This window comes from Ascaphus truei, chromosome 6, assembly GCF_040206685.1.
Source record: "Ascaphus truei isolate aAscTru1 chromosome 6, aAscTru1.hap1, whole genome shotgun sequence".
NCBI classification, from domain to species: domain Eukaryota; kingdom Metazoa; phylum Chordata; class Amphibia; order Anura; family Ascaphidae; genus Ascaphus; species Ascaphus truei.
In genome coordinates this window covers 110885265-110910956 of record NC_134488.1, presented here as the reverse complement: position 1 = coordinate 110910956, position 25692 = coordinate 110885265, and the positions used below count along the sequence as shown (strand labels likewise).

The following is a 25692-nucleotide window of genomic DNA, read 5'->3' as shown; positions in this document are numbered from 1 at the left end:
AGGAGATCAAAGCATTTCGACAATGCTACTCTTCTGAAGTTGTGAGACATGCAGCGTTTTTCCAATTAAATTCTCTAAAAGCACAGAAGCGACTTCAAAATAAGAAGCCAGGCAGGCTGCCAATCATCGGAGAGTATGTGACTTTGTAGCTACACTTTTGTTATTCTTCATTAGTGCTAATTTTTACTATAGAACTAATCCTGTATGCAGTATTTTACATTATACATATACAGGCAATGTATAATACAAGGCATATTGTTTTGCAGGTATTTTTCTTCCCAGCTTTGCAAAACCCTGCCTTTTTACAAATCAAGTGACAGAAATTATCAAATCAAAGACATCCAGGACATAAAATGTCTGAAGAAAGAAGCAGACGGATTGGAATTGTTGGATATGGACATATAGGTAGGTTGGTCAAATTTCCTTAGTTATAAGCCTATAAGAATACTCCATTCATCAAAGTTCTTAGATCCTACCAGCTTTCCACCCACAGGGCTTTCAGAAATGGAGCACTACGATTAGCTCACTGTTGCCATTACCTCACAGTAGGGCTTTTCAGCGCCCCGCTTTTCGACGTTCCACTCATACAGCGGTACCGAGAAGGTGCCCGCCATGTCTGCGCATGCGCAGAACGGGGGGTGCGGAGGGTGCAGAACGGAGGTTGCGCATTTATTATTAAGCTGATCCACAATGGTTACAGAAGGATCCATTTTCACATTTTACAAGTATCACACTAACAGAAACAAATAGCTATATTCTTGCCGAAATTGAATACCAATAACACATAACAATAAAGAACACACATTCCAAACATAAACTTAATAAGAAAATTAACAGGGTGTAGAAAAAAGTATAAAGGAAATTAAAATTAAGAAAAACATTGGAGAACCTTAGGTCCTCTCTTTTTTTCCCTGTGTCCAAGTCTGACAGCACATAATCATCCATTTTTACCATTTGTGTCCTTTTTCATTCAAAATGTCTTTCCAAATTACTTCACCTGTTCCTGATATGTTCTGCACTAGTCCTCCTGATGCTCTGTTCCCAGTAAAACACATCTAGGGACACCATATGTTCTCAAGTTGACTTAGGAAGTGTAGCCCCCTTGCTAAAATCAGGCCCCTTTTAGCATGTAGGCATGGCAGCTGCTGGTAGGGTTAGGCCCCGCTCACTGTACCTGGTACACGACGTGCGCGCGGACATTCGGCAATCTGTGATGCTAGTGTATGAAGTTTTCATGCTAGAAATGACTTGTGGCGACAAAGTTCAGTGTTGACGCTGCGACATTTTGACGCCACAACCCAAATTGACATTTCGGTCTGCAGTCACGTGAGCTAGTTCAGCCAATAAGGGCAAACCAGCTCCATGATGTGGTTGCCACGCCCCCCACCATGCCCCCAATCAGCCGTGACCCAACACCTGAAGCTAGCGCACAGATCGCTGGGCTGCAGTACTGCTCGGCAGAGGCGTGCGGCCGTAGCAGGCACTATGAGCTCGGCCTTAGGGTTAAACCACGTGCAGACAGCCCTACATGTGAGCAGTACCAGAGGCAAGTTAGATTGTTGCAATATCCAGGCACATGCTTGTCTGGCAGGGCCTGGAGAGTTCTAGTAGGTCATGTGACCGGCGGGGTGACAGACTTGCTATAGCTTGTTTGCCCAGAGACTGAGAGGGGGAAAGGTTGACTCCCCCTGGGTAGATAAAGGGTGGGGGGTCTGGTCTGTTGAGCTCAGTGTCTGCAGGGGCAGAGAGTGCTAGGTGCCTGGTGTAGGCACAGAGGTTCCCATGCTGCAGGGAGCAGGGCTATATCCCAGGTTTAAGTAGGGTTCTGGGGTTGAGCCTATTCCACTCCTATCCAGGATTGAGTTGGGTCCTGGAAGGAACTGCATGCAAAGGGAGGAACTGCTGCCTGAGAGAGATGCTGAAAATCCATCCTGTTTATGCTGTTGTCAAATGCTCAATAAAGCAACCTAAAAGTTCCTTGCGCCCTATTCTACTTATTCTACTCCTCACTACAAGCCTTGGCCTGGATCCACCAGAGAAGCCCTGAGGCAAAAGGTAAAAACTGACTGAGCTATGCTACGCTGAAGCAGGTAAAAACCCTGTCTGCAGTGTAAAGGGAGACTGAATATGTGTACACCCTATCTTCTGTAGCCGGGGGGGGGGGCGGGGGAAATAGGGGTGTTACATAAGACTTGTACAATACGACTAAAGGCCTCATGCAGTAAACAGCGATAAGCCACTTATCGCCAGCTTATCACCAGTTTATCACCAAAAAAGCCTACAGCGATTAAGTAAACTCCGATAAGCCGTCGATAAGAGCAAAAATCGCTGGGTTTTTTTTTGCCGAGAAAAAAAACACGTGGCGATAAGCCACTTATCGCCAGTTTCTCAAACCCGCTCAATTCGAGTAGCCCAATCTACTTACCGAGGCTGATCGCCGCTCTAGGATTGAGATTTCCTCTCCAAATTGTCCCGCAAGAAGGGGGTGAGAAGCTGCCGATAAGAGGCGAGACGGCACTTAGAAAAAAAAATGCATTTTTTCTGCATCAGATTGTTATCCATTAATATTGGTTGGCTAGCGCTTTTAATTAAAAAATTGGGGGGTTTAGGTTCTTGTTGTATATGTTTGATTATTGTGTATTTTGGACATTCATGCTTTTGTACTAGGGTGACCATTGACTGCTATAGTAGCTTATCATACCCATATTATATGGGTATGATGTACTACTATGCCACTCAATGGGTACATGGTGTATATAGTGGGTCCGGCGTGGGTGGTTATGCCTCCTGGGAGGGTAGCGGGGGAGGGTGGGTTAACCCCTTAATTACTATATCGGTTATTAACCGCTAAGATGATTAAAGGGATAGGGGCCATTCGATTTTATTTTTTATGTATTCTTTCTGGCAACAGAGGACATGGCCCTGAAGTAGGCTGACGAGGATGCCCTTCATAATGGCAGGGGTAAATAGAACGGTTTTATTTATGCTGGCTGGCTAATGTTTTGTTTAATAATGGGCAAATTATTTATTATCCATATCAGGATAATAGTTATTTTTCACATTACTGTACTGTATGTGTTTGAGGGGGGAGATGTGTATTTATTGAAATGGAGACCATCTTTATTTTTTTTTACATAACTAATGGTACCGCAGGCCAGCGGGGACCACACGAGGGCCCCCAGACACCCATGGGATCCTCCTAGGGACCCTGGCCGGCCTGTGTTATTAATTCTGTGTATACAAAATAAATGATGGTTTTATGTGGGGGCACAGAGGGTGGGTGGGTTGTGTATTGGTGTTTATTACATATTGCAATGGTTATTGGTGGCCTAGGAGGTGGGTAGTAGGGCTGTTGTGTTTATTTTTGTTTATTGTGGTTAGCGGGGGTGGGTCAAGGGGGTAGTAGCCCCAAGGATAGGTGTTTAGGCCTATCGGGTGGGTAGCCGGAAGGGTTAACCCCTTCATTACTTTAGCGGTATTAACGGCTAAGGTAATGAAAGGGTTAAGTCCACCCGCAACACCCCCGCAAGGCCTAAACACCCACCAAGGGCCACATTCCACCTTCACCCACCCCTCCCCCCCCCCGCTACTCACAATAAGCATGGCACTGGTCGTTAACCCCTTCATTGCCTTAGTGGTTAGCCGCTAAGGTTATGAAGTTTGCCTGTAAATGCATTTTTATTGCATGGGATTCATGGCGGGGGTCTCCGGTAGTGATATTAATGGATATCAGCTCCGGAGTCTCCCGGCATCAATCTGGCCTCTTATCAGCAGCTTCTCACCACCTATTTCTGGCAGGACGATTTGGAGAGGAAATCTCAATTCTAGAGCAGCTATCAGCCTCCATAAGCTGAACGGGGCTACTAGAATTGAGCGAGTTTGAGAAACTGGCGATAAGTGGCTTATCGATGCGCGTTTGGCAATTTTGTTTTTTTCGCGATTTTTGCTCTCAGCGCCGGCTTATCGGGGTTTACTGAATCGCCGTAGGCTTTTTTGGCGATAAGTGGCTTATCTCTGCTTACTGCATGAGGCCCTAAGTCTCCATCGTGTATGTATCCCAGAATCTAGTTGCCCAGATTTCAATATTGGGAGTAAATGCCTGTTTGTAGAATAAAGGAACACTACACTAACATGCTTGGTAATCTTTATCTATTAGAATCTGTGATCTTTTATAAGCCTTTAGATTGGGTCCGGGAGTCTCTTTGTGAAATCTCACAACTTCCCGATGTCTGGTTGTTTCTCCTTTGGCTTATACATCTCTATTTATGGGAGCAACTGCGGAGGTTGGGACTAACATTGTGGTGGTTTCTGGGTAGTGTTGAAAAAGTTATCCTCATCTGGGCTTGGCATGGGATGGGAGGTCCCCTCTTTTAATGTTGGGTGGTTTAATATAATATGATTTAATATGACTGCTGTAGAGCAGGGGTGCGCAAACTTTTCCCCTTGCGCCCCTGCCTGTTCTCCCCCACTGCTCGCGTCCCCCCTTACCTGGTCTGGAGTGTCAAATAACGCCGCGGGGTCACGTGACGTCACGTGACCCCGCAGCGTCATGTGACGCCCCGTCGCCGAAGCCGACTGAGTCACGGTAAGTGAAGTTGCAGAGGCCATGCAAAAAAATACACATGCGCCCCCACAGTTTGCACACCCCTGCTGTAGAAGACGGAGTTAATGAGACAGCCATACAAAGTTTTATAACTTTGGAGATAGATTCATATTATTGTTATTGTGACTTAAACATTTCTTCAGCACACAGGGGTGCAAACACCTCCAGCACTCAAAGGGTTAAAACCAATATGAAAGTTTAACTCTGCCCGTGAGTTGAGAATAAATGGTACACTCCGAAGAGCTGCTTTGAGAAGTGTGTCAGAAGGCTCAGTGTAACCACAACTGTTGGGGACAATCAGGGTGCTCAATGGGATCTATTTATTAAAGCCCCATTGCTGGAAATCCAGGACAAAACCAAACTGATTGCACCACATTTATCATAGGAAAGGAATTAAAATCAGTGGGCCGGATACATCACACTCTGTTAAAGTGGAGTTAATATCGCGCCCTCTATAAAAATAAGTACCAGCGTTATTACCGCAATTTTAAATAGGTATACATCACAATTGCAGTAATAATTTAGTGAGTGCGATATTCGGCCAAAATAGTGATGAAGGAATTAACGTGGCCAGTAATGAATGTGTTAATGAATCCGCATCGCGATCACAGTAATACTAATTCTATCGTAGGATTCTGTAATAACTATTATTACAGAAGCCTATGATAGAAATAACTTTAACCCGTTTGATGCCTGTGATTTCCAATCTATTCCACAGGCACCAGAGGGGTTAATACATAAAAATAATACACTACCTAACCCCGTTGCCCACCTTAGGGGCTAGTAAAGCATTGCCATGTTGGGGGTAGGGAGGTGGGAGATGCAGGTAGTTGGCTCGGGGGGGGGGGGTTAACCCCTTCATTAACTTAGCTGTTAGGAAAGCACTACTGGCAATTCTTTACTAGCCACTAAGGTGGGCAAGGCGGGTATGTAGTGTCTTGTTATGCTTATATTAACCCCTTTGTGGTCAGCTAGTTATGGAAACCCATGACTAGTTGACCCGTTGGCTGCTAAGGGGTTAATATTTACTGTAATGCATTGTAATAACTATGTTATCACTAATTTCAGGTTGGTTTCGCTTACCTGGCCCACAGTATGTATATAATGGCCAGTATATCAGTCATTATTTACATGGGAAAGACAGGGCTACTGCCATCCTGGACTAAGTGATACATTATTTGCAGTATTTCTGACGTTCATTCCGTTCCACTTAATAACGGAACTTGATGTATAGTAAATTTTACCTAAAAACGCAGTATTATGTCTATTTTTTTGTTTAAATCAGATCCAGTGCTTTTAACGGGTCCATTGGCAGTGCAACGTTGATGTATTGCACAATTAAAATAAGTCACTTTTTCTGAGTTAATACCACATTTTTAGGTTACCTCAGCTTGATGTATCTGGCCCAATGGGTTTTAGTACTGGATAAATCTGGTATCATTATTTTGTGCTCATTTCCCCTCTGTTTTTCAGCCGGGGAACTTTAGTACATGACCCCCTTTGTGGGAAGATGTATCAACAGACAGTGCAACTAGAAGCTTGGCTTGATGCATTGCTCCATTTTCTGCTTGCGGGAAGTGTAGGAAAGGGTTTCTTACTTTTGACCCAAATTGTTAGCCAGAAAAGTTTATGCCAACTGTAGACTTGGTGAATTTTTTTTTGTCGAAGTAAAAACATTGTGCGTCATATAAACTCCTCCCTAACTCCTCCTATTGACACTCCCTAAAGTGCAAGCTGGTGCACATGCAGCACAACTTGGAGCAAGGACCTTAATCCATGGACGCAAAGAGGTGTTAGATAAAAATGATGCAATTTGTGTCCATTTCAATTTGCGTCCATTTTTGTACAATTTTACCTTGATACAGATGTAGCAGGACTCGCCGTCTCTGGAGACGCGGCTGAAAAAGCAAAAAGCAGCTGATCCGAAGATAGTGCTACTGGTGCATCATTGGGGGCTTATGTGTCCATTCACCACATTGCTGCGGTGGGGGGGTTAATGCTTCTGGATTGAACCAGCCACATTGTTTGGGGGGGTAGTGGGATATCAATGCTTTCGGATCAGACCCATCACATCGATAACCCTCTGGCGTCGGGGCGGCTATGGCTGCTGTCAGTTGCCCCAGTTTCGGAGGCAATAACTCCTGCTACATCTGTTCATCACCCCCATTGTCTCACTGCTCTTGTCATGAAACAAGACGTCTGAAGAAAGTACAAGAAACCATGATCATTGATTGTCACTGCCTTGTTTTGTCATCATTTGTCACAGGTATGTATTTGGTAGACCAGATTCTACAAGAAGGTCCTCAATATCACCTGGAACTAGCATTTGTCTGGAACAGGAGCATGGAGAAGATGGACGGAAAAGTGGCACCCCATCTACAACTTCATGACCTCTCTGAGTTTGCCAAACGGTAATAGCGTGTGCAGAAGCATTACTTTGTTGACAAAAATGCTACATTCACTGCAAAATATCATTTGTAATCATGAAAGGGTTCATACTATCCATTTCTTATGAATAAAACAAAATGTAGGGTAGAAATGATACCTACCTAGTCCTTCTTTAAAAAAGACAATTCATTTGTTAACTGAAAGTATCACCTGCTCTATAATATAAGCTCCCCCAACAGGTCTGGTTTTCAGGCTATCCCAGCTTCACCACAGGTTGCTTAATCAGAGGCTCAGTCAAAGACTGATCTTCTGATTGAGCCACCTGTGCTGAAGCAGGGACTGATTGAGCCACCTGTGCTGAAGCAGGGACTGATTGAGCCACCTGTGCTGAAGCAGGGACTGGTTGAGCTACCTGTGGTGAAGCCAGGATATCCTGAAAACCTGACCTGTTTGGGGGGCTTCTGGAGTTTAGAACCCCTGAGATAAGCGACTGTATTCTTAGAATTCAAAGACAAATCTAGAAGTACATTATTAGAATGTTACATGTATACAACTTGTACTCATAATGTGATTGTAAAATAAGAATATCTTTAGATGCAGAAAGAACACTTTCCTTAGAACCTAATTTAGTGTGTAGATTTATTTTCTGAAATAAATCACAGTCCTCGGAAACTGTCCTCCCGGGCACATAAAGTCTGCTTTCCACTGTTGCTTGGATCTATTCTGTGAAACCATTTTCAATGTTCCTTGCTCACATTCTCTTTGCAGTCATGCAGATCTGATTGTAGAAGTGGCCCATCCGTGCATAACAAGGGACTATGGAGAAAGATTCCTTTCTACGGCAGACTTTCTGGTAAATGATTTCCTTGCCATCATATTTCCCACTCTGCTTCCCTATTCACTGACTCGTTTCATTATTATTTACTAAAATCTTGGGGATTTCAACAAGGTCCTTTACCTGACCCTATGCATCAAATATTTGAGTGTAAGCTCTTCAAAGCAGGGATTCATTCAAGCTGTATTTTCAGTGCTACCCTGTAAGTGCTACACAGAAAGAAAAAAATGATTTGAAATATTGTTCATCTCTAATGCCTTGAGATCATGGACTCCCCATCAGTATGTTATTCACTGGAGGTCCTGCCACAGTAATTCTCTTGGAATTCATATTATATGGGACCAAATTGCTTTCAAACAATATTCTACAATACTTGTCAAATTGTCCTTGGCTAGTGCACATCTCCAAGCAGCTGCCAAACAGGTACTCACAAATAATCCGATAAAACTTTGAGTATTTAATACGATGTATATATTGCATTTGTTCATCTTTCCCTCTTTCTATCTATATCTATATCTACTGTATATCTATATCTACTGTATATCTATAAATATATAAATAATATATATAATATATATGTGTGTATATATATATATATATATATATATATATATATATATATATATATATATATATATATATATATATATATATATATATACACACACACACAGAAGAGAGAATATCTTGATTGCTTTTTTTATAGTGCCCCAATAAATGTGGTGGTTAATAAAGCATCACACTAAATCTTAATACACATGTAAATAAATAGCCTAATTCACTGTCTTATTTTTCCATCCTTTAGAAATCAGATGGGACGGGGGAATAATTAAAAAAAAAGCAATTTAGACATTTTAATATGGTTCCTGGAAGTAAATGAAATTTCCAGAAACCCTTCCCTACCAAAGGGGCTAAGGTTGACACCTGATCCTTAATCACTCAAGAGTGTCCCATTCAGTTCAAATTTTCCAGTAAGGTTGGGAAATATAACCCCTTTGACCTCAGAAGTGCCTGTCTGAAGTTAAAGGGTTATAAACCTGCAGTGGATGATGCTTCTCAAGGCAAGAGTGCGTTGCTATCCCATTGGCAGAAAAGTGGTTATCGATAATCATCTTCGAATTGACCTCAGACTTCCTACTGCTTCCTTAGGTAGTCACATTTTTTTTATCTTGTCTTGTGTGCAGGTTGGATCCCCCACGGCACTATCTGAGCAAGCCACAGAAACAAACCTGAGAGAAAGAGCAAAGCTTTCTGGGCACACCCTCTATATTCCCAGTGGTGCCTTTTGGGGAGGAGAAGACATCCAGAAAATGGCAGATAGAGGGACCCTGAGAGTAAGAGCCAAGTAAAGTAAACCAAAAGATTTCGGTTATTTCCAGTGCCGGATTTCCCATTAGGCCCAATAGGCCCTGACCTTGGCAACATATTGGGGTGGCAAAAATGTCTGCCCCCATATGCAGATGCCGTGCTCTCGGGCCTGATGGGAAAGCACTTACATGCGGCGGCCACACCCTTCCTGTTCCTCTCCTTCTCTTCCCGAGTCACAAATGACGTCATGAAGTTGCATTACCATGGCAACGCGGTGCAGTGACATCACGTTGGTGACGTCTGCGGCTTCATTTGACTCTGCGGTTGAGAAGGAGAAGCAGGGTGATGGCACAGGAGGCGGCCGCTACAAATAAGTGCGTTGGGGTGGCGGGTCTTCGAACCCGGCGCTGGTTATTTAGTCTAAACAACAGTAAAACAAAACTAAAATATTTGTATTACTAGAGGGACTAGCAAGTCACACAAAGGCTCATGTTATCAAAGTCAGTAACGGGCGTTGGGTTCCCTGAGGTTAACGCCAATTCACAAAGCTAAATATATGCAAAAACAATGTCCGTTAGTCGGCTCCTTAGCATGCAAGCAAAAGTCTGCAGTGCTGGGGACAGTGTTTTTTTGCGGCCTGGGAGGATTAACACTGCAGGGGGTCCGCACTTCTGAATGAGACCCCGCCCCCATCTTAATCCACCGCTTCTACAATAACCCCCTTACCTGATCTCCTCTGCTACACCCGCTCCAGCAGGCACTCTCTCCCTGCTCCAGCGCTGTCCAATCCCCTCATGATGTAGATGACCGAATATGGGCATCTACATCATGAGGGGGGAATACTGTAGGACTATATTTGGTCATCTACATCATCAAGGGTAATGTACAGTGTTACATGTCCTGTCCAGCCCCCTAGCTGATGTAGATGACCGAATATGATCCTATAGTATTCCCCCTATGATGTAGATACCCATATTCGGTCATCTAAATCATGATGGGGTTTGACAGCGCTGAAACCGGGAGTGTGCCGGCAGCAGCTGCAGGCGGGTGAAGACAGCGTGTAGAGCAGAGGAGATCAGGTAAGTGCTGCAGGACTGGAACCCCCATTATTCCTCTCTGTTCGCTCATACAGGAGTGAACAAAGAGGAGGTATGGGGTTTATTGCACGGGTTAACACTGCAGGGGTCCTATTCTGAAGTATGGTCCCCCCGCAGTATTAATCCTTTCTGTTTTTGGTGCCGCGCTCATCACAGTACTGTGCGCGATCACAGCACCAAAGACATTAACTGGCCACATCTGTAGGCTTAACGCCATGTTCAGTTAGCACTGCCTTGCGTAAGCTTCGAACAACATGGCGTCAAGCCTGTTTTAACCAAAGGCAGCGTTATTCCCGGCCAGACCGTGAATGTGTGCTTAATTAGAGTAAAATAAGAGAAGCCAGGAGAGGGAAAGAACCCTGTAAATAATAGTATGACACTTAAATCATACCTAACTGAGGTATTACACTTATCCAGGCCTTGTACAAGACCTATTTCAGGGTCTAGATGTAACAGCAAGTTTAGCTTATGACCAAAATAACGCATCATTAAATCCCTGCATGAACTACACCGGAGCTATACGGATATGCCTTGTTTAGAGGGAACAACTTTTTTGCATATCAGAAGCACTACCGTCTGCTATAGTAAAGCAAGGGCTTGTTACGGCTGAAAACAGCACTTAACACTGCTTTAGTGAGTGCTGAAGATACCCATTAGCACTTAACAATGTGTTAACATACGTTAACGCCTTATTAAGTCAATATCTGAGGTTTGTGGATCGAGGCCAAAGTTAGCTAATTCAGCAGTGAGGCAGTTACATTCAATACCATCACTTTATATTGACAAGCTTCTGTGGTCTTTATTTAATTGAAATCCTCGAAACAAAATCCATTCAAAATTTCTGTCTTTCTTGTTATAAATAATGTATGTTTTCATGGACTCATTTCCCAGAGGAATCCATCAGCAACATAGAGGTTATCAATTTTGCATGGTATCCTTTCCTAAACAAATGCCCATAATTTTGTCTGCATCCAAGCTTAGCGTAGAAAGAATGAACCCCTGCTGTAGCAATAATGGAAGTGATTTGGGGTGATGACAACACCCAGATTCCGGTTGCAATATTTCTTTGTTTGCATTTCAAGGTGCACTGTCATATAGGACAAAACTGAATTAATCACATGTATTGTTTATTAGACAGAAAGTGACACCTTTAACCTTTTTCCTATAGACATATCTGGTACCTAAATTTAGCATAGGTTGAACTTGATGGACATACTGTATGTCTTTTTTTCAACCTCATCTAATATGTAACCTCACAGGACCTGCTACGCCAGGACATAGAAGCGCTATTGATGTACCAGGTATGTCATAGTAAAAATAATTGTTTTCTAGGGCAGGGGTGCTCAACTCCAGCCCTCAAGGCCCCTCAACAGGTCAGGTTTTCCAGTTAGCCCAGCTTCAGCACAGGTGGCTCAATCAGAAGCTGAGTTAAAGACGGAACCTCTGAGCCACCTGTGCTGAAGAAGGGATATTATGAAAACCTGACATGTTGGGGTGGGCTTGAGGACTGAAGTTGAGCACCCCCTGTTCTAGGGAATGATCGAGCTTACTGTACTGCTCAATCTGAGCCGCCGGCTGATCAAAATGTTTACGCCGATTCAGTTTACTTCCACCAGGGGTGATCACGGTCATATGATCACAACTGAAGCGATCACATGGCCGCGAATGCCAGAAGTCTGGTCGCAGTCAGGTCCTGCTGAACCTCCAGCAGGTAAAGGGTTAAAAAAAAAATCCAGCCAAGTATAACTGTTTTTTAATCATTTTTAAACACATGAAAGCATACCCTTTTTTTTAAATCTTAGGTAACAACTAATCAACCCGTTTCTATTGCCAGGGTCTGAAAATCACTATGACGAAACATCCCAACAGTTTCAAACTTAAAGGCCAATTGGTAGAGTTGAATCAACAAGCATTGAATGGACGGGCAGTTCTCTATGAGGGTCCTGTACGCAGCCTGTGTCATTTAGCCCCTAATAATGTTAATACCATGGCTGCAGGATGCATGGCAGCCCATACCCTTGGTTTTGACAGCGTGATTGGAGCATTGGTGGCTGATCCTAGGTGAGGCAATGTCAGAATATTCCACCCATAGTTGTAACTGATATGCTAAAAGTTACGAAGAATGAACAAAGAAAGCCACTGAACTACAAATACTGTATGAAGAAGGGTTGTGTAATGTACTGTAGGAAAAGGCATGCAAAGGTTCATTGCGGTATAAGCGAAGGAAACATACAGACTCGAGCAGTCTTTTTCCTCTAGGGAGTTTGTGAAACATGGCAAATGTTATCGCAAATGTTTGCGATTTGCAATACTCACAGAAAAAATCCAGAAGTGCATCTTTTTTGACCTTGCAAATTGTCAAATACCCTTTGCTTGAAAATGTCATCATGTCTTAATAGGACGTGTTCACCAATCTCTAGGGCGTGTTCACTAATCTCTGGGGCAAGCAGTAGGGTGTGTTCACCAATCTCTAAGGCAAGCAGTAGGGCGTGTTCTCCAGTCTCTAGGGCAAGCAGTGGGGCGTGTTCTCCAGTCTCTAGGGCAAGCAGTAGGGCGTGTTCACTAATCTCTATGGCAAGCAGTAGGGCGTGTTCTCCAGTCTCTAGGGCAAGCAGTGGGGCGTGTTCTCCAGTCTCTTGGGCAAGCAGTAGGGCGTGTTCACCAGTCTCTAGGGCAAGCAGTGGGGCGTGTTCTCCAGTCTCTTGGGCAAGCAGTAGGCGTGTTCACCAATCTCTAAGGCAAGCAGTGGGGCGTGTTCACCAATCTCTAGGGCAAGCAGTGGGGCGTGTTCACCAATCTCTAGGGCAAGCAGTGGGGCGTGTTCACCAATCACTAGGGCAAGCAGTGGGGCGTGTTCACCAATCTCTAGGGCAAGCAGTAGGGCGTGTTCACCAGTCTCTAAGGCAAGCAGTAGGGCGTGTTCATCAATCTCTAGGGCAAGCAGTGGGGCGTGTTCTCCAGTCTCTAGGGCAAGCAGTAGGCGTGTTCACCAATCTCTAGGGCAAGCAGTGGGGTGTGTTCACTAATCTCTACGGCAAGCAGTAGGGCGTGTTCACCAATCTCTAGGGCAAGCAGTAGGGCGTGTTCACTAATCTTTAGGGCAAGCAGTAGGGCGTGTTCACCAGTCTCTAAGGCAAGCAGTAGCGCGTGTTCACCAATCTCTAGGGCAAGCAGTAGGGCGTGTTCACCAATCTCTAGGGCAAGCAGTGGGGCGTGTTCACCAATCTCTAGGGCAAGCAGTAGGGCGTGTTCACCAGTCTCTAAGGCAAGCAGTAGGGCGTGTTCACCAATGTCTGGGGCAAGCAGTAGGGTGTGTTCACCAATCTCTAGGGCCAGCAATAGGGCGTGTTCACCAACACAGTAGTTTGAAGTACTTAATCATTATGTTGTACACCACCATGCCTTGCAGAATTTAATCATGCCATCTTTTAGCATCCCAGACTGGCACATTGTGGACATTGAAGTAACGGGACCAACCAATGAAAAAACTGGTCAAGTATTTACTGTGAAAATAAGCAGATGCAACCCTGCGGCTCCCAGCTCTGTCACCGGCAGTGCCACCTTCATCTCATTCTGGAGCAGCCTGCTTGGTAAGATCCTCTGTTTCCTGATTACATAGAGTTCTTCACAGTAAAGATATGCCGTGATTCCCTGCAGTGTGCTAAATATTGCATGGGATGGAATACATCCATGCTTTTTCACAAGTTGTCTACACATGTTTTATGTACAAATTAGATTTATGGATATTGCATCTACAGTATGTCATACATAAATGTGTACATCATAGTGAAGGTATCCGTTCCCAAGCAACACTGGCTGAATCACAGCTCTAAATATTCTATGTTAATATCCAGCTGAAAACAGACATAAGAATCTGGCTGTGATGTATTAAAATAAATAGTATTTTGTTTTAGTGCATGGACACCCTGTTCTGCTTGTCGTTGTATACAGCAGCGGCACACTTTATTCTTACAAATCACCGGTTTGTCCCTGGCTGGTTCCTGGAATGCCACACTGTTCACCCGGAGCATGCCGCATTGTTAATTGATAATGGTTCAGAATTTACTAGGCTGCAATGCTTCGCGTGTCCGCCAGATGGCATAAATTCATGAATTGTAATGCAGTATATATATATATATATATATATATATATATATATATATATATATATATATATATATATATATATATATATACTGTATAACAACAACATACAGTACTGTACACATACAGTACTGTATACTGTATGCACATCAATGATACTATAGGCCGGCGGGGGCGAGATGTGTTTGCAGCAGAGAGAGAACCGCTGCTCTCTCTGCGCAAACATCGGCACATTAAAAATTATTTAAAATACATTTTTATTCATAGTGTAGATGTGCAGGGGGTCTCCGGAGCTGAACCGCGTTGGTTTCAGGTCCGGGGACCCCCTGCTTCCCGAGTACAGCCCCCTTTATGAGGTGACGGTATCCCTCTGCATTTAAAGGTCCCGATCACGTGACCGCGGCATGTAAACAAAGCAGAGGGATACCGGCACCCCCTAAAGGGGCCTGTATCTCGGGAAGCAGGGGGTCTCTGGACCTAAAACCAAAACATTTCTGCTCCGGAGACCCTCTGCACATGTACAGTATAAATAAAACACATATATAAATAAATAAATAATAAATAAATAAATAAGGCAATGAAGGGGTTAACCCACCGTGCCCGCTTTATTGTGTGTAGCGGGGGTGGGTGAAGGGGATATTTGGCCCTTGGTGTGAGTTTAGGACTTGCGGGGGGGTTGCGGGTGCACTTAATCCCTTCACGACCGTAGCAGTTAATATCGCTACGGTCATGAAGGGGTTAACCCCTCCCGCTACCCCCCCGCAAGCCCTAAACAACCACCGTTGGGGATAATACCCCCTTCACCCACCCCCGCTACCCACAATAAAAAAAACTCACACACAGCAGCCGCCCAAAAAATAAATAAATAAATCTAAATAAATAAATAAATAAATGAATATAAATAAATACATTTAAAATACATTTTTATTCATAGTGTAGATGTGCAGGGGGTCTCCAGAGCTGAACCGCGTTGGTTTCAGGTCCGGGGACCCCCTGCTCCCCGAGATACAGCCCCTTTATGAGGTGCCGGTATCCCTCTGCATTTAAAGGTCCCGATCACATGACCGCGGCCTGTAAACCAAGCAGAGGGATACCGGCACCCCCTAAAGGGGCCTGTATCTCGGGGAGCAGGGGGTCCCCGGACCTAAAACCAAAACGTTTCTGCTCCGGAGACCCTCTGCACATCTACAGTATGAATAAAACACACACATCAATAAAGAATCGTTCTTTACCTTTGCGGCTATGTGCTATGGTAATGAAGCAGCATTTCTGTATTTTTAATAATATTGTACAGTGAGCAGGGGGTTCCCTGAGCCAGAAATGAATGCTCAGGGGACCCCCTGCTCCTGCACAATATTATTAAAAATACAGAAATGCTGCTTCATTACCATAGCTGATAGCCGCTACGGCAATGAAGGGTTAAGGCAGAATAAACAATAAATACATTAAATACATATTTTTAATGTGTGTGTTAAACATCCCTGCCTTGACTGTAATCTGTGTAAGACCCCCTCCCCCTATTGTGTGTGTTAAACTTCCCTGCCTTGACTAATCTATGTAAAAACCCCTCCCCCTATTGTGTGTGTTAAACTTCCCTGCCTTGACTGTAATCTATGTAAAAAACCCTCCCCCTATTGTGTCTGCTAAACTTCCCTGCTTTGACTAATCTGTGTAAGCCCACCTCCCCCTATTGTGTCGGTTAAATCTCCCTGCCTGTGTTTCTGTGAGTGCAGTGTACTGTATGTAAATGTGGGGAGGGGGAGGGGGATCCCGTGTAAATAACCAGACCCACACCCACTACCCACTACCCACCTGCACATGGCCCCTCTGCTGCTGCAAAACAGAGACAAATATTTAAACATACAAAGTAATGTCCCCTAACCCCTTAATCACCATAGCGGTTATTAACCGCTACAGTCATTAAGGGGTTAACCCACCCTCACCCACCACTCGTGATGCCTACATACCCTCCCACACTAAACCCCCCCAGTGAGGCCTAACCACCCTCACCCAGTACCCACAAGGGAGGCCTACCCACATACCGTTGGGGAAACACCCCCCCCCCCACCCCCAGTACCCACAATAAAAACAATACAGTGACCCACAATAAACATCATTCTATTTATTAAATACATTATCCACCCCCTGTGCCCCCCCATAAATACATGATTTATTCTTTTACATACAGGGTTCATAACGCAGCCCCACACGAGTCCCCGGTGGGCTGGCGGGGCACCTGGACAGACCTACAGGGTACAAGCAGCCCTTTTTAAACAGGTTCTAGAGGCCTGCTGGTGGGTCCCGCCAGCACCATGGCCCCCAGGTGGTCTCCTTGGGTCACCGTGGGCCACAATTGGGTCCCCACGGTAGGCCCGCGGATGTCTGGGAGCCCCGGGTCAGACCCACAGTTGTCTGCGGGGCCTCGGGTGGTTCCCACGAGGGTCTGGGGAACTCATAAGTGCTCACTACAGGTCCGCGGTGCCCCCACAGAAGTGGGACCACACATCATTATCCCCGCACCTACGGGTTGGCGGTGCCCCCACAGAAGTGGGACCACACAGCTTCATCCTCGCAGACTACGGGTCGGCGGTGCCCCCACAGATGTGAGGCCACCGCTTCATCCCCGCATGTGTCACCCGTGGAATCACCAGCCTGATACCTGTGGGATACCCAAGGAAACCACAGGTGGTCTCCAGAGGTCCCACGCGGAATCACGGAACAAACCCTGAATGTAAAAAAAATAAACCTGGCCTATACATTCAATACATACACCCCCCCCCCAACACCTACAGTACAATAATGTGCAAAATAACTATTATCCAGATATGGATAATAGATTAATTGCCCATTATTAAAAACATTAACTAGCATATTAAAATAAATAAAGTACTACTGACCTCATCAATACGAAGTGTCCATCGCCAGCAACATCCTTGTCTTGCCCACAAAATACATAGCCAATACAAAGCCAATACATTGCAATTACATTCAGATATCAATTAAACCCTTAAACACCTTATCAGATAATAACCGCAAAGGTAATTAAGGGGTTAAGCCACACTTAAGCCACACTGGGAACCATATGACGAAAATGTGATGTCATAGGCCTTTAAAAGCCTATGTCGTATCATTTTGAAGCCAGAAGCCGCGGAGGAAGGACCTCCGGAGAAGAAAGAAGACCAGGGCGTGGCCGAAGATGGAAACAAGACCCCGCCCGGAAGAAGATAGAAGAAAGAAGAATACAGATGAAGATGAAGATGGATTACAAATAGAAGACCCGTGGATTGATTTGGATTTTTAGTTTAATGTTTATTTTTTGGTATGGTTTATTATTTTATGGGTTCCTGTTCGTGGATTGGTTTGTGAGTAAGCTGCGCAACGGGAGTCGGTGGGGCCAAGTAATGGTAAGTGAACTAAAGAAATGTATTTTATTTAACTTGTTAATTTTTTTAAAAGCTTTTTTAACATGTGTATTTTTTTTTTGTGGTATATCATTTCTTGCCACTGTTTGTATGTACTGTATGTATATATGTCTAGAGAGATATATACATACAGGGTAAGAAATTATGTTGTTTTAAAAGCTTGATTTGATGTGTTTTAAATTTATTTGTCTATGCTGCTATGCTTTATTGTGAGTTTAAAGTATTTTAAAATTAGATAGATGTAATTGTTGATATTGTATTGTGTGTTTGAGGGAGGTCAGGGCTAGCCTTGGTTTTAAAGTTTGTATTCTGGTTGGTACTTATATTTTTTCACATGCTAAATTGTTCTGCTCCAGGCGTGAATTAGTTAATTGTTTCATTGTTCGGGATGGACTGTCAATTGTTTAGGGATGTAAATAATGATTGCTAATTGATTTTTGTTTACTTGATTGGTTAAAATAGTTGACTTGTTTGGAGTACAGTATTTGTATTTAGCTTGCAATGATATTGTTAACATTCATTTGCAGAATGTATATGGTGCATAGATTTTATGCATCATTTATACAATGTAAATGCAATGTATTGATTGGAATGTGAGGTGTTTCATTGGCATTTGATGATTTAGATTGTAAGATCAGTTAGGATTATTAAAGGAAATTCATTGTAATGTAGTGTGTCTGTATGGAGAAGTGTTATTTGTAGGACAGTATGGTTTTGATAACCCTTCTACATTTATTTGTATATTGGTTCATCGTGTGTGTGTATATACTGTATATGTATATATATATACATATATATATATATATATATATATATATATATATATATATATATATATATATATATATATATCTCTCTCTGTGTATATATATATATATATATATATATATATATATATATATACTGTATATATAGTTGCATGATGAAGCCACTGTACAAATTCATGGGTGAGGGGTGGGTATCGGGCCAGTGTGGCTTAACCCCTTAATTACCTTTGCGGTTATTATCTGATAAGGTGTTTAAGGGTTTAATTGATATCTGAATGTAATTGCAATGTATTGGCTTTGTATTGGCTATGTATTTTGTGGGCAAGACAAGGATGTTGCTGGCGACGGACACTTCGTATTGATGAGGTCAGTAGTACTTTATTTATTTTAATATGCTAGTTAATGTTTTTAATAATGGGCAATTAATCTATTATCCATATCTGGATAATAGTTATTTTGCATATTATTGTACTGTAGGTGTTTGGGGGGTGGGGGGGTGTATGTATTGAATGTATAGGCCAGGTTTATTTTTTTTACATTCAGGGTTTGTTCCGTGGTTCCGTGTGGGACCTCTGGAGACCACCTGTGGTTTCCTCGGGTATCAGGCTGGTGGTTCCATGGGTGACACATGCGGGGATGAAGCGGTGGCTTCACATCTGTGGGGACACCGCCGACCCGTAGTCTGCGGGGATGAAGCTGTGTGGTCCCACTTCTGTGGGGGCACCGCCGACCCGTAGGTGCGGGGATGATGATGTGTGGTTCCACTTCTGTGGGGGCACCGCGGACCCGTAGTGAGCACTCGTGAGTTCCCCAGACCCCCGTGGGAACCACCCGAGGCCCCGCAGACACCTGTGGGTCTGACCCGGGGCTCCCAGACATCTGCGGGCTTACCGTGGGGACCCAATTGTGGCCCACGGTGACCCAAGGAGACCACCTGGGGGCCATGATGCTGGCGGGACCCACCAGCAGGCCTCCAGAACCTGTTTAAAAAGGGCTGCTGGTACCCTGTAGGTCTGTCCAGGTGCCCCGCCAGCCCAACGGGGACTCGCGTGGGGCTGCGTTATGAACCCTGTATGTAAAAGAATAAATCATGTATTTATGGGGGGGCACAGGGGGTGGGTAATGTATTTAATAAATAGAATGATGTTTATTGTGGGTAACTGTATTGTTTTTATTGTGGGTACTGGGGGTGGAGGGGGGGGGTTTCCCCAATGGTATGTGGGTAGGCCTCCCTTGTGGGTACTGGGTGAGGATGGTTAGGCCTCATGGGGGGGGTTAGTGTGGGAGGGTATGTAGGCATCCCGAGTGGTGGGTGAGGGTGGGTTAACCCCTTAATGACTGTAGCGGTTAATAACCGCTATGGTGATTAAGGGGTTAGGGGACATTACTTTGTATGTTTTAATTTTTGTCTCTGTTTTGCAGCAGCGGAGGGGCCATGTGCAGGTGGGTAGTGGGTAGTGGGTGTGGGTCTGGTTATTTACACGGGATCCCCCTCCCCTACCCCACATTTACATACAGTACACTGCACTCACAGAAACACAGGCAGGGAGATTTAACCGACACAATAGGGGGAGGTGGGCTTACACAGATTAGTCAAAGCAGGGAAGCTTAGCAGACACAATAGGGGGAGGGTTTTTTACATAGATTACAGTCAAGGCAGGGAAGTTTAACACACACAATAGGGGGAGGGGGTTTTACATAGATTAGTCAAGGCAGGGAAGTTTAACACACACAATAGGGGGAGGGGGTCTTACACAGATTACAGTCAAGGCAGGGAGGTTTAACACACACATTAATAATATGTATTTAATGTATTTATTGTTTATTCTGCCTTAACCCTTCATTGCCGTAGCGGCTATCAGCTATGGTAATGAAGCAGCATTTCTGTATTTTTAATAATATTGTGCAGGAGCAGGGGGTCCCCTGAGCATTAATTTCTGGCTCAGGGAACCCTCTGCTCACTGTACAATATTATTAAAAATACAGAAATGCTGCTTCATTACCATAGCACATAGCCGCAAAGGTAAAGAACGATTCTTTATTGATGTGTGTGTTTTATTCATACTGTAGATGTGCAGAGGGTCTCCGGAGCAGAAACGTTTGGTTTTAGGTCCGGGGACCCCCTGCTCCCCGAGATACAGGCCCCTTTAGGGGGTGCCGGTATCCCTCTGCTTGGTTTACAGGCCGCGGTCACGTGATCGGACCCTTAAATGCAGAGGGATACCGGCACCTCATAAAGGGGGCTGTATCTCGGGGAGCAGGGGACCCCCGGAACTGAAACCAACGCGGTTCAGCTCCGGAGACCCCCTGCACATCTACACTATGAATAAAAATGTATTTTAAATGTATTTATTTATATTCATTTATTTATTTAGATTTATTTATTTATTTTTTGGGCGGCTGCTGTGTGTGAGTTTTTTTTATTGTGGGTAGCGGGGGTGGGTGAAGGGGGTATTATCCCCAACGGTGGTTGTTTAGGGCTTGCGGGGGGGGTAGCGGGAGGGGTTAACCCCTTCATGACCGTAGCGGTATTAACTGCTACGGTCGTGAAGGGGTTAAGTGCACCCGCAACCCCCCGCAAGTCCTAAACTCACACCAAGGGCCAAATATCCCCTTCACCCACCCCCGCTACCCACAATAAAGCGGGCACGGTGGGTTAACCCCTTCATTGCCTTAGCGGCTATCAGCTATGGTAATGAAGCAGCATTTCTGTATTTTTAATAATATTGTGCAGGAGCAGGGGGTCCCCTGAGCATTAATTTCTGGCTCAGGAAACCCCCTGCTCACTGTACAATATTATTAAAATACAGAAATGCTGCTTCGTTACCATAGCACATAGCCGCTAAGGTAAGGAACGAGTGTTTATTTATATATGTGTTTTATTTATACTGTACATGTGCAGAGGGTCTCCGGAGCAGAAATGTTTTGGTTTTAGGTCCGGGGACCCCCTGATTCCCAAAATACAGGCCCCTTTAGGGGGTGCCGGTATCCCTCTGCTTTGTTTACATGCCGCGGTCACGTGATCGGGACTTTAAATGCAGAGGGATACCGGCACCTCATAAAGGGGGCTGTATCTCGGGAAACAGGGGGTCCCTGGACCTGAAACCAACGCGGTTCAGCTCCGGAGACCCCCTGCACATCTACACTATGAATAAAAATGTATTTTAAATAATTTTTAATGTGCCGATGTTTGCGCAGAGAGAGCAGCGATTCTCTCTCTGCTGCAAACACATCTCGCCAGGGGACGGCCTATAGTATCATTGATGTGCATATACAGTACTGTATGTGTATGTTAGGGGTTATAGGGGTTGTTGTTATACAGTATATACTGTATATATACAGTATATACTGCATTACAATTCATGAATTTCTCGGCTTCAAAGACAACAGCTCGCAAACGCCCCCATGCGTTTTTACACGGCATTGCAGTATTGCAGCCAGCGTGAATAAAATGCCTAAATCACAGCCGCGAAAATAACGCAATACACCCCAGGAGAAAACGATACAAAACCGCACATCACCGGGATATTCCGGAATTTGCGGAGCTAGCCAAGTAAGAATAAAGTTGGTCGCCACTGTAAATGTTAAAAATAGTTTCTTACATGTGATGCAAATTGTTACCCGGGGAAATTCATGCCGCCTCAGACCAGGCAGAGTTTTTTGCCACTAGTAAAACTTAAGAAAATTATACACATTTTCCCATACGCCTTTACAAACTCAAATCCAAAAACAATCGAAATTGTTTAGAACCAAAAAACACCACCACAGAGTGTCTACTCATAGTTATTAACCAATTCTCTCCCCCCCTCCCCCCACTGTATCTCCATTTCTCTCAGAAGCCCTGTATCTACTGTGAGAAGGAGCAGCTCAGTGAGTAAAGGCACTGACTCTGTAAACACTGAGCACTGAGTTCAATTCCTGGTGTCAGCACCTTGTGACCTTGGGCAAGTCACCCTGTGCCTCAGGCACCAAAATTATAGATTGTAAGCTCACCTGGGCAGGGACGGTGTCAGTAAACATTCCTACATGCTGCATACTGTAATTGTGAAATGTTTTGAATCACATTGGGAGACAATTTCTATATACAATAAAGTTATTATTAATACTGTATATTTAACTTGTATCCAGTGTCTCATTTTGTGTACTGTAGCAATACAGACAGTGAGAGCTACAATATGTATAACAATATACTAATAATTACCACAAACACATGGAGCTCTATTGCTGAGATTGAATTTACAATGGAGTGTCTTGTCTGTGCTATTTATGCTTTAGGTCAGTGGGGTCTCATACTGTATGTCCCTTTTATACTACAGAATGTATATTTTTGTTTTCAAGAAAATATATCAGTCAGAGCATAAATGCTACACTACATTATTTAGTGAAAAAATATTCACAGTAAATGTTATATTTAATCTTGTAGTTGTCAATATTTCTACTGTGTTTTCTTTTTTTTTTCTAGCTTGCAAAGGTCACGGAGGAAGAGTTTATCTTTGTTAAACTGTATCTCGGTTGCAGAAGATCGGTTCTTCATTTCTAGTCTTGACAAGAAAACTGCAGCATTGGATATATACCTCATATTCTGTGTTACACCAGAGAGTGGAACTAAATTTAATGTTAACTTTTGAATTAAATGTGATGTAACAATGCATAATAACGCACAGAGAAAAAAATACATGCCTCTCACATTTTTACAAGAACATATTGTACATCTGCTCCAGCAAATAAAAATATCACTTTGTTAGCACGTTCACATGCCTCAGACACATCTGCAACCCTACATTTCACCATTATCACAAACCGCTATTTTGGGTCTAATCAATGTGAAGCTGGTTATATTGGCTTTGCAATATAAAGCAGGGTTAGGTTTCAACCACACATTAAATAAATTATTGTGGGTGAAAAGTGCCAAAACCCTCCACTGTATAGCATACAGCAAATAAAATATCACTTGTGAGCACATTCACATGTATTAGGGCTCATCAAGGGTGGTGCTGAGCGGGCGCGCACGCTCACGCTAGACACGTTGCGACAATGCACGTGTCCTGCGTGAGCAGACGGACGCGCCTGCTCAGTGCTCAGCTGCTTGCCGAGCGAGCAAATTTCAATTTGCCGCTCGCAAGCGCGTCACGTGACCTGTTCGCCCAATGAGGGCGAACCAGCTCCGTGACGTAGAGGCCGCGCCCCCACACGCACACACCTAGCTGGCCAGGAAAAGCATGGCCGAGCAGGGCGCAGCGCTGGTGCGCCAGCGCGCCTATACCCACCCTGGACGAGGCCTTAGGCTGAGTCCCCGCTGGCGCTAACCGCGCTCATGCTTGAGAGTGTTGATGTCACCAAAACTTCAAGCATGAGCGTTCTGCTGTCCTGCAATAATGTTAGAGCAGGAGGGGGGGCGTGGCTATGAAGGGAACGGGGCGTGTCAATGGCTGGATCGGGGGTGTGTGTGTCTCTCTGTGCGTGTGTGTGTGACTGTGTGTGTGTATCTCTGTATCTGTGTGTGTGTCTGTGTGTCTCTCTCTCTCTCTCCTCTTGCACTCCTTCCACCCCTTGCATCTCTCCGTTCCCCCTTCTTCATATCTCTCCGCTGCCCCCCCCCTCCCTTCGCATCTCTCCGCTCAGCGCTGCCTCTCCCCCCATTGGTCAGAGCAGGGTCGTGTGACCCTGCTCTGAGCTCCGAAGTCAAACTCCCTTGTCTCCCCAAGCACCAAGCTTGGGAGAGTGTACGTGCCCGCGCCTGAGTGCGCGCGCGCCACGTGAGCCTGGACAGGAAGGTAAAGATTTAAGGAGGTAAGTACGTCAAGCGCCAAGCGCGCTCAGCGCCAGCGGGGACACAGCCTTAGACAGGTCTGCAACCCAGTTTTTCACCATTATCTCCTAGCATACAGTGCTTTCACTGCAGCTAGGGATTCTGGGAAATTACTTGCAAAGGAGCACATAGTGCATTTTTTGCTTCAAATCCACTTCAACATGAACCCTCATAAGCTTATGCCTGCCGTTTCACACAGCTTTTAAAAGCACAGCCTGGGTTAAAGAAGTGCATTGCCAGCAAATCTACAGACAGTTGTTTAGACCTTTTGGGTCCCATCAGTGTATATCTGCTCCCAAACTATCATTGTGGTAGTTAACGTAATGAGTGTACAGAAATTGTACTGCGCTCAAACCCATGTTCCAGTAAACATATATAAAAAAAAAGTCTGAAGTGGGTTAGTAGGTCAACAAGTTGGAGTGTCCTATGTTTGGTGCTATTACCATCTTAACATCTGAGGGTTTCTGTGGACTGTCCTTCACTAACACTGACTGCAATATCCACTGGTCCTGGCCACCTGTTTGCACTACATCTGTGCTGACCCGCTGCTGTCACAGATTGTCTCAAATGATTGATTTTTCTTCCACAATGTGAGTATACAGTAGGTCCTAGTGATTACTCACAATTTTATTAAAGATTCCTATATTTTACAGTATTATGCTATGGAGTTGGCGCTTCTCTTTCTTTGTTTTTTGTAGATTTCTGTGATCTGGCAAAGCTTTGCCTCCCCATACAGACTGATTCCTGATCTGGACATTTCATCTATGAACTTCACGTATTTGTTTTTTTATATTTCATTTTCATATATTTACATTTTATTCTTGGGTGTTATCATTTAATTTGAATGATTTCAATTCACTTTAAGCACATTTTTATCAACATCAGGTTTTCTTCACCCTTTAGCACTACTCTTTGTTTGTGTCTGTTTATATATAAAAAAAAGTCTGAAGTGGGTTAGTAGGTCAACAAATAGTCCGATCCTAAATGTACAAATAGACAGTAATATCAAAAGGCAGTCTGTTAATAGTCTCTTGTCCAAAAGTAACATGGAGGCTGCCTCACACATCCTGCTGGTATTCAGGTCATTTTCAGGGCCAGAATGCCCGTGGTACCGAAACAAGATGTCTCATTTGCTTGTGTGGTGATCACATGGTTGGGGCCCAATCTAGTGTTAGGAAGTTAGTGAAGAAAAAGTCCTACTCTTCCACTTCAATCATGTTTGCGACTCTCCAGCAGGTTCCACGTGGTGTGATGTCCATTTAATGTCAAAAGGGCTTACATTTTGTGGGTATTGTAATGTACAGTGAAAGTACTAAGCACACCTAAAGGGTTAATACCCTCTTGGTGTTATATTCACTA

The 25692-nt window shown here is 44.2% G+C and overlaps 1 protein-coding gene across 3 annotated transcripts; it reads left to right on the top strand.

Annotated features, from left to right (window-relative positions):
* On the top strand, positions 1–24878 carry ASPDH (aspartate dehydrogenase domain containing). Of its 3 annotated transcripts, none has more exons than XM_075603217.1 (8): positions 1–133; positions 283–405; positions 6870–7014; positions 7760–7844; positions 9011–9160; positions 12066–12292; positions 13664–13821; positions 22987–24878. In XM_075603217.1, exons 2-8 carry the CDS (start codon positions 354–356, stop codon positions 23022–23024), a joined length of 855 nt encoding a protein of 284 aa, XP_075459332.1. In that variant the 5' UTR covers positions 1–133; positions 283–353; the 3' UTR covers positions 23025–24878. The 3 variants fall into 3 exon arrangements, with proteins under 3 accessions (XP_075459332.1, XP_075459331.1, XP_075459333.1); XM_075603216.1 differs by having other exon boundaries at positions 267–405; XM_075603218.1 differs by lacking the exon at positions 9011–9160 and having other exon boundaries at positions 267–405.
* Positions 24879–25692: the final 814 nt, after the last annotated feature.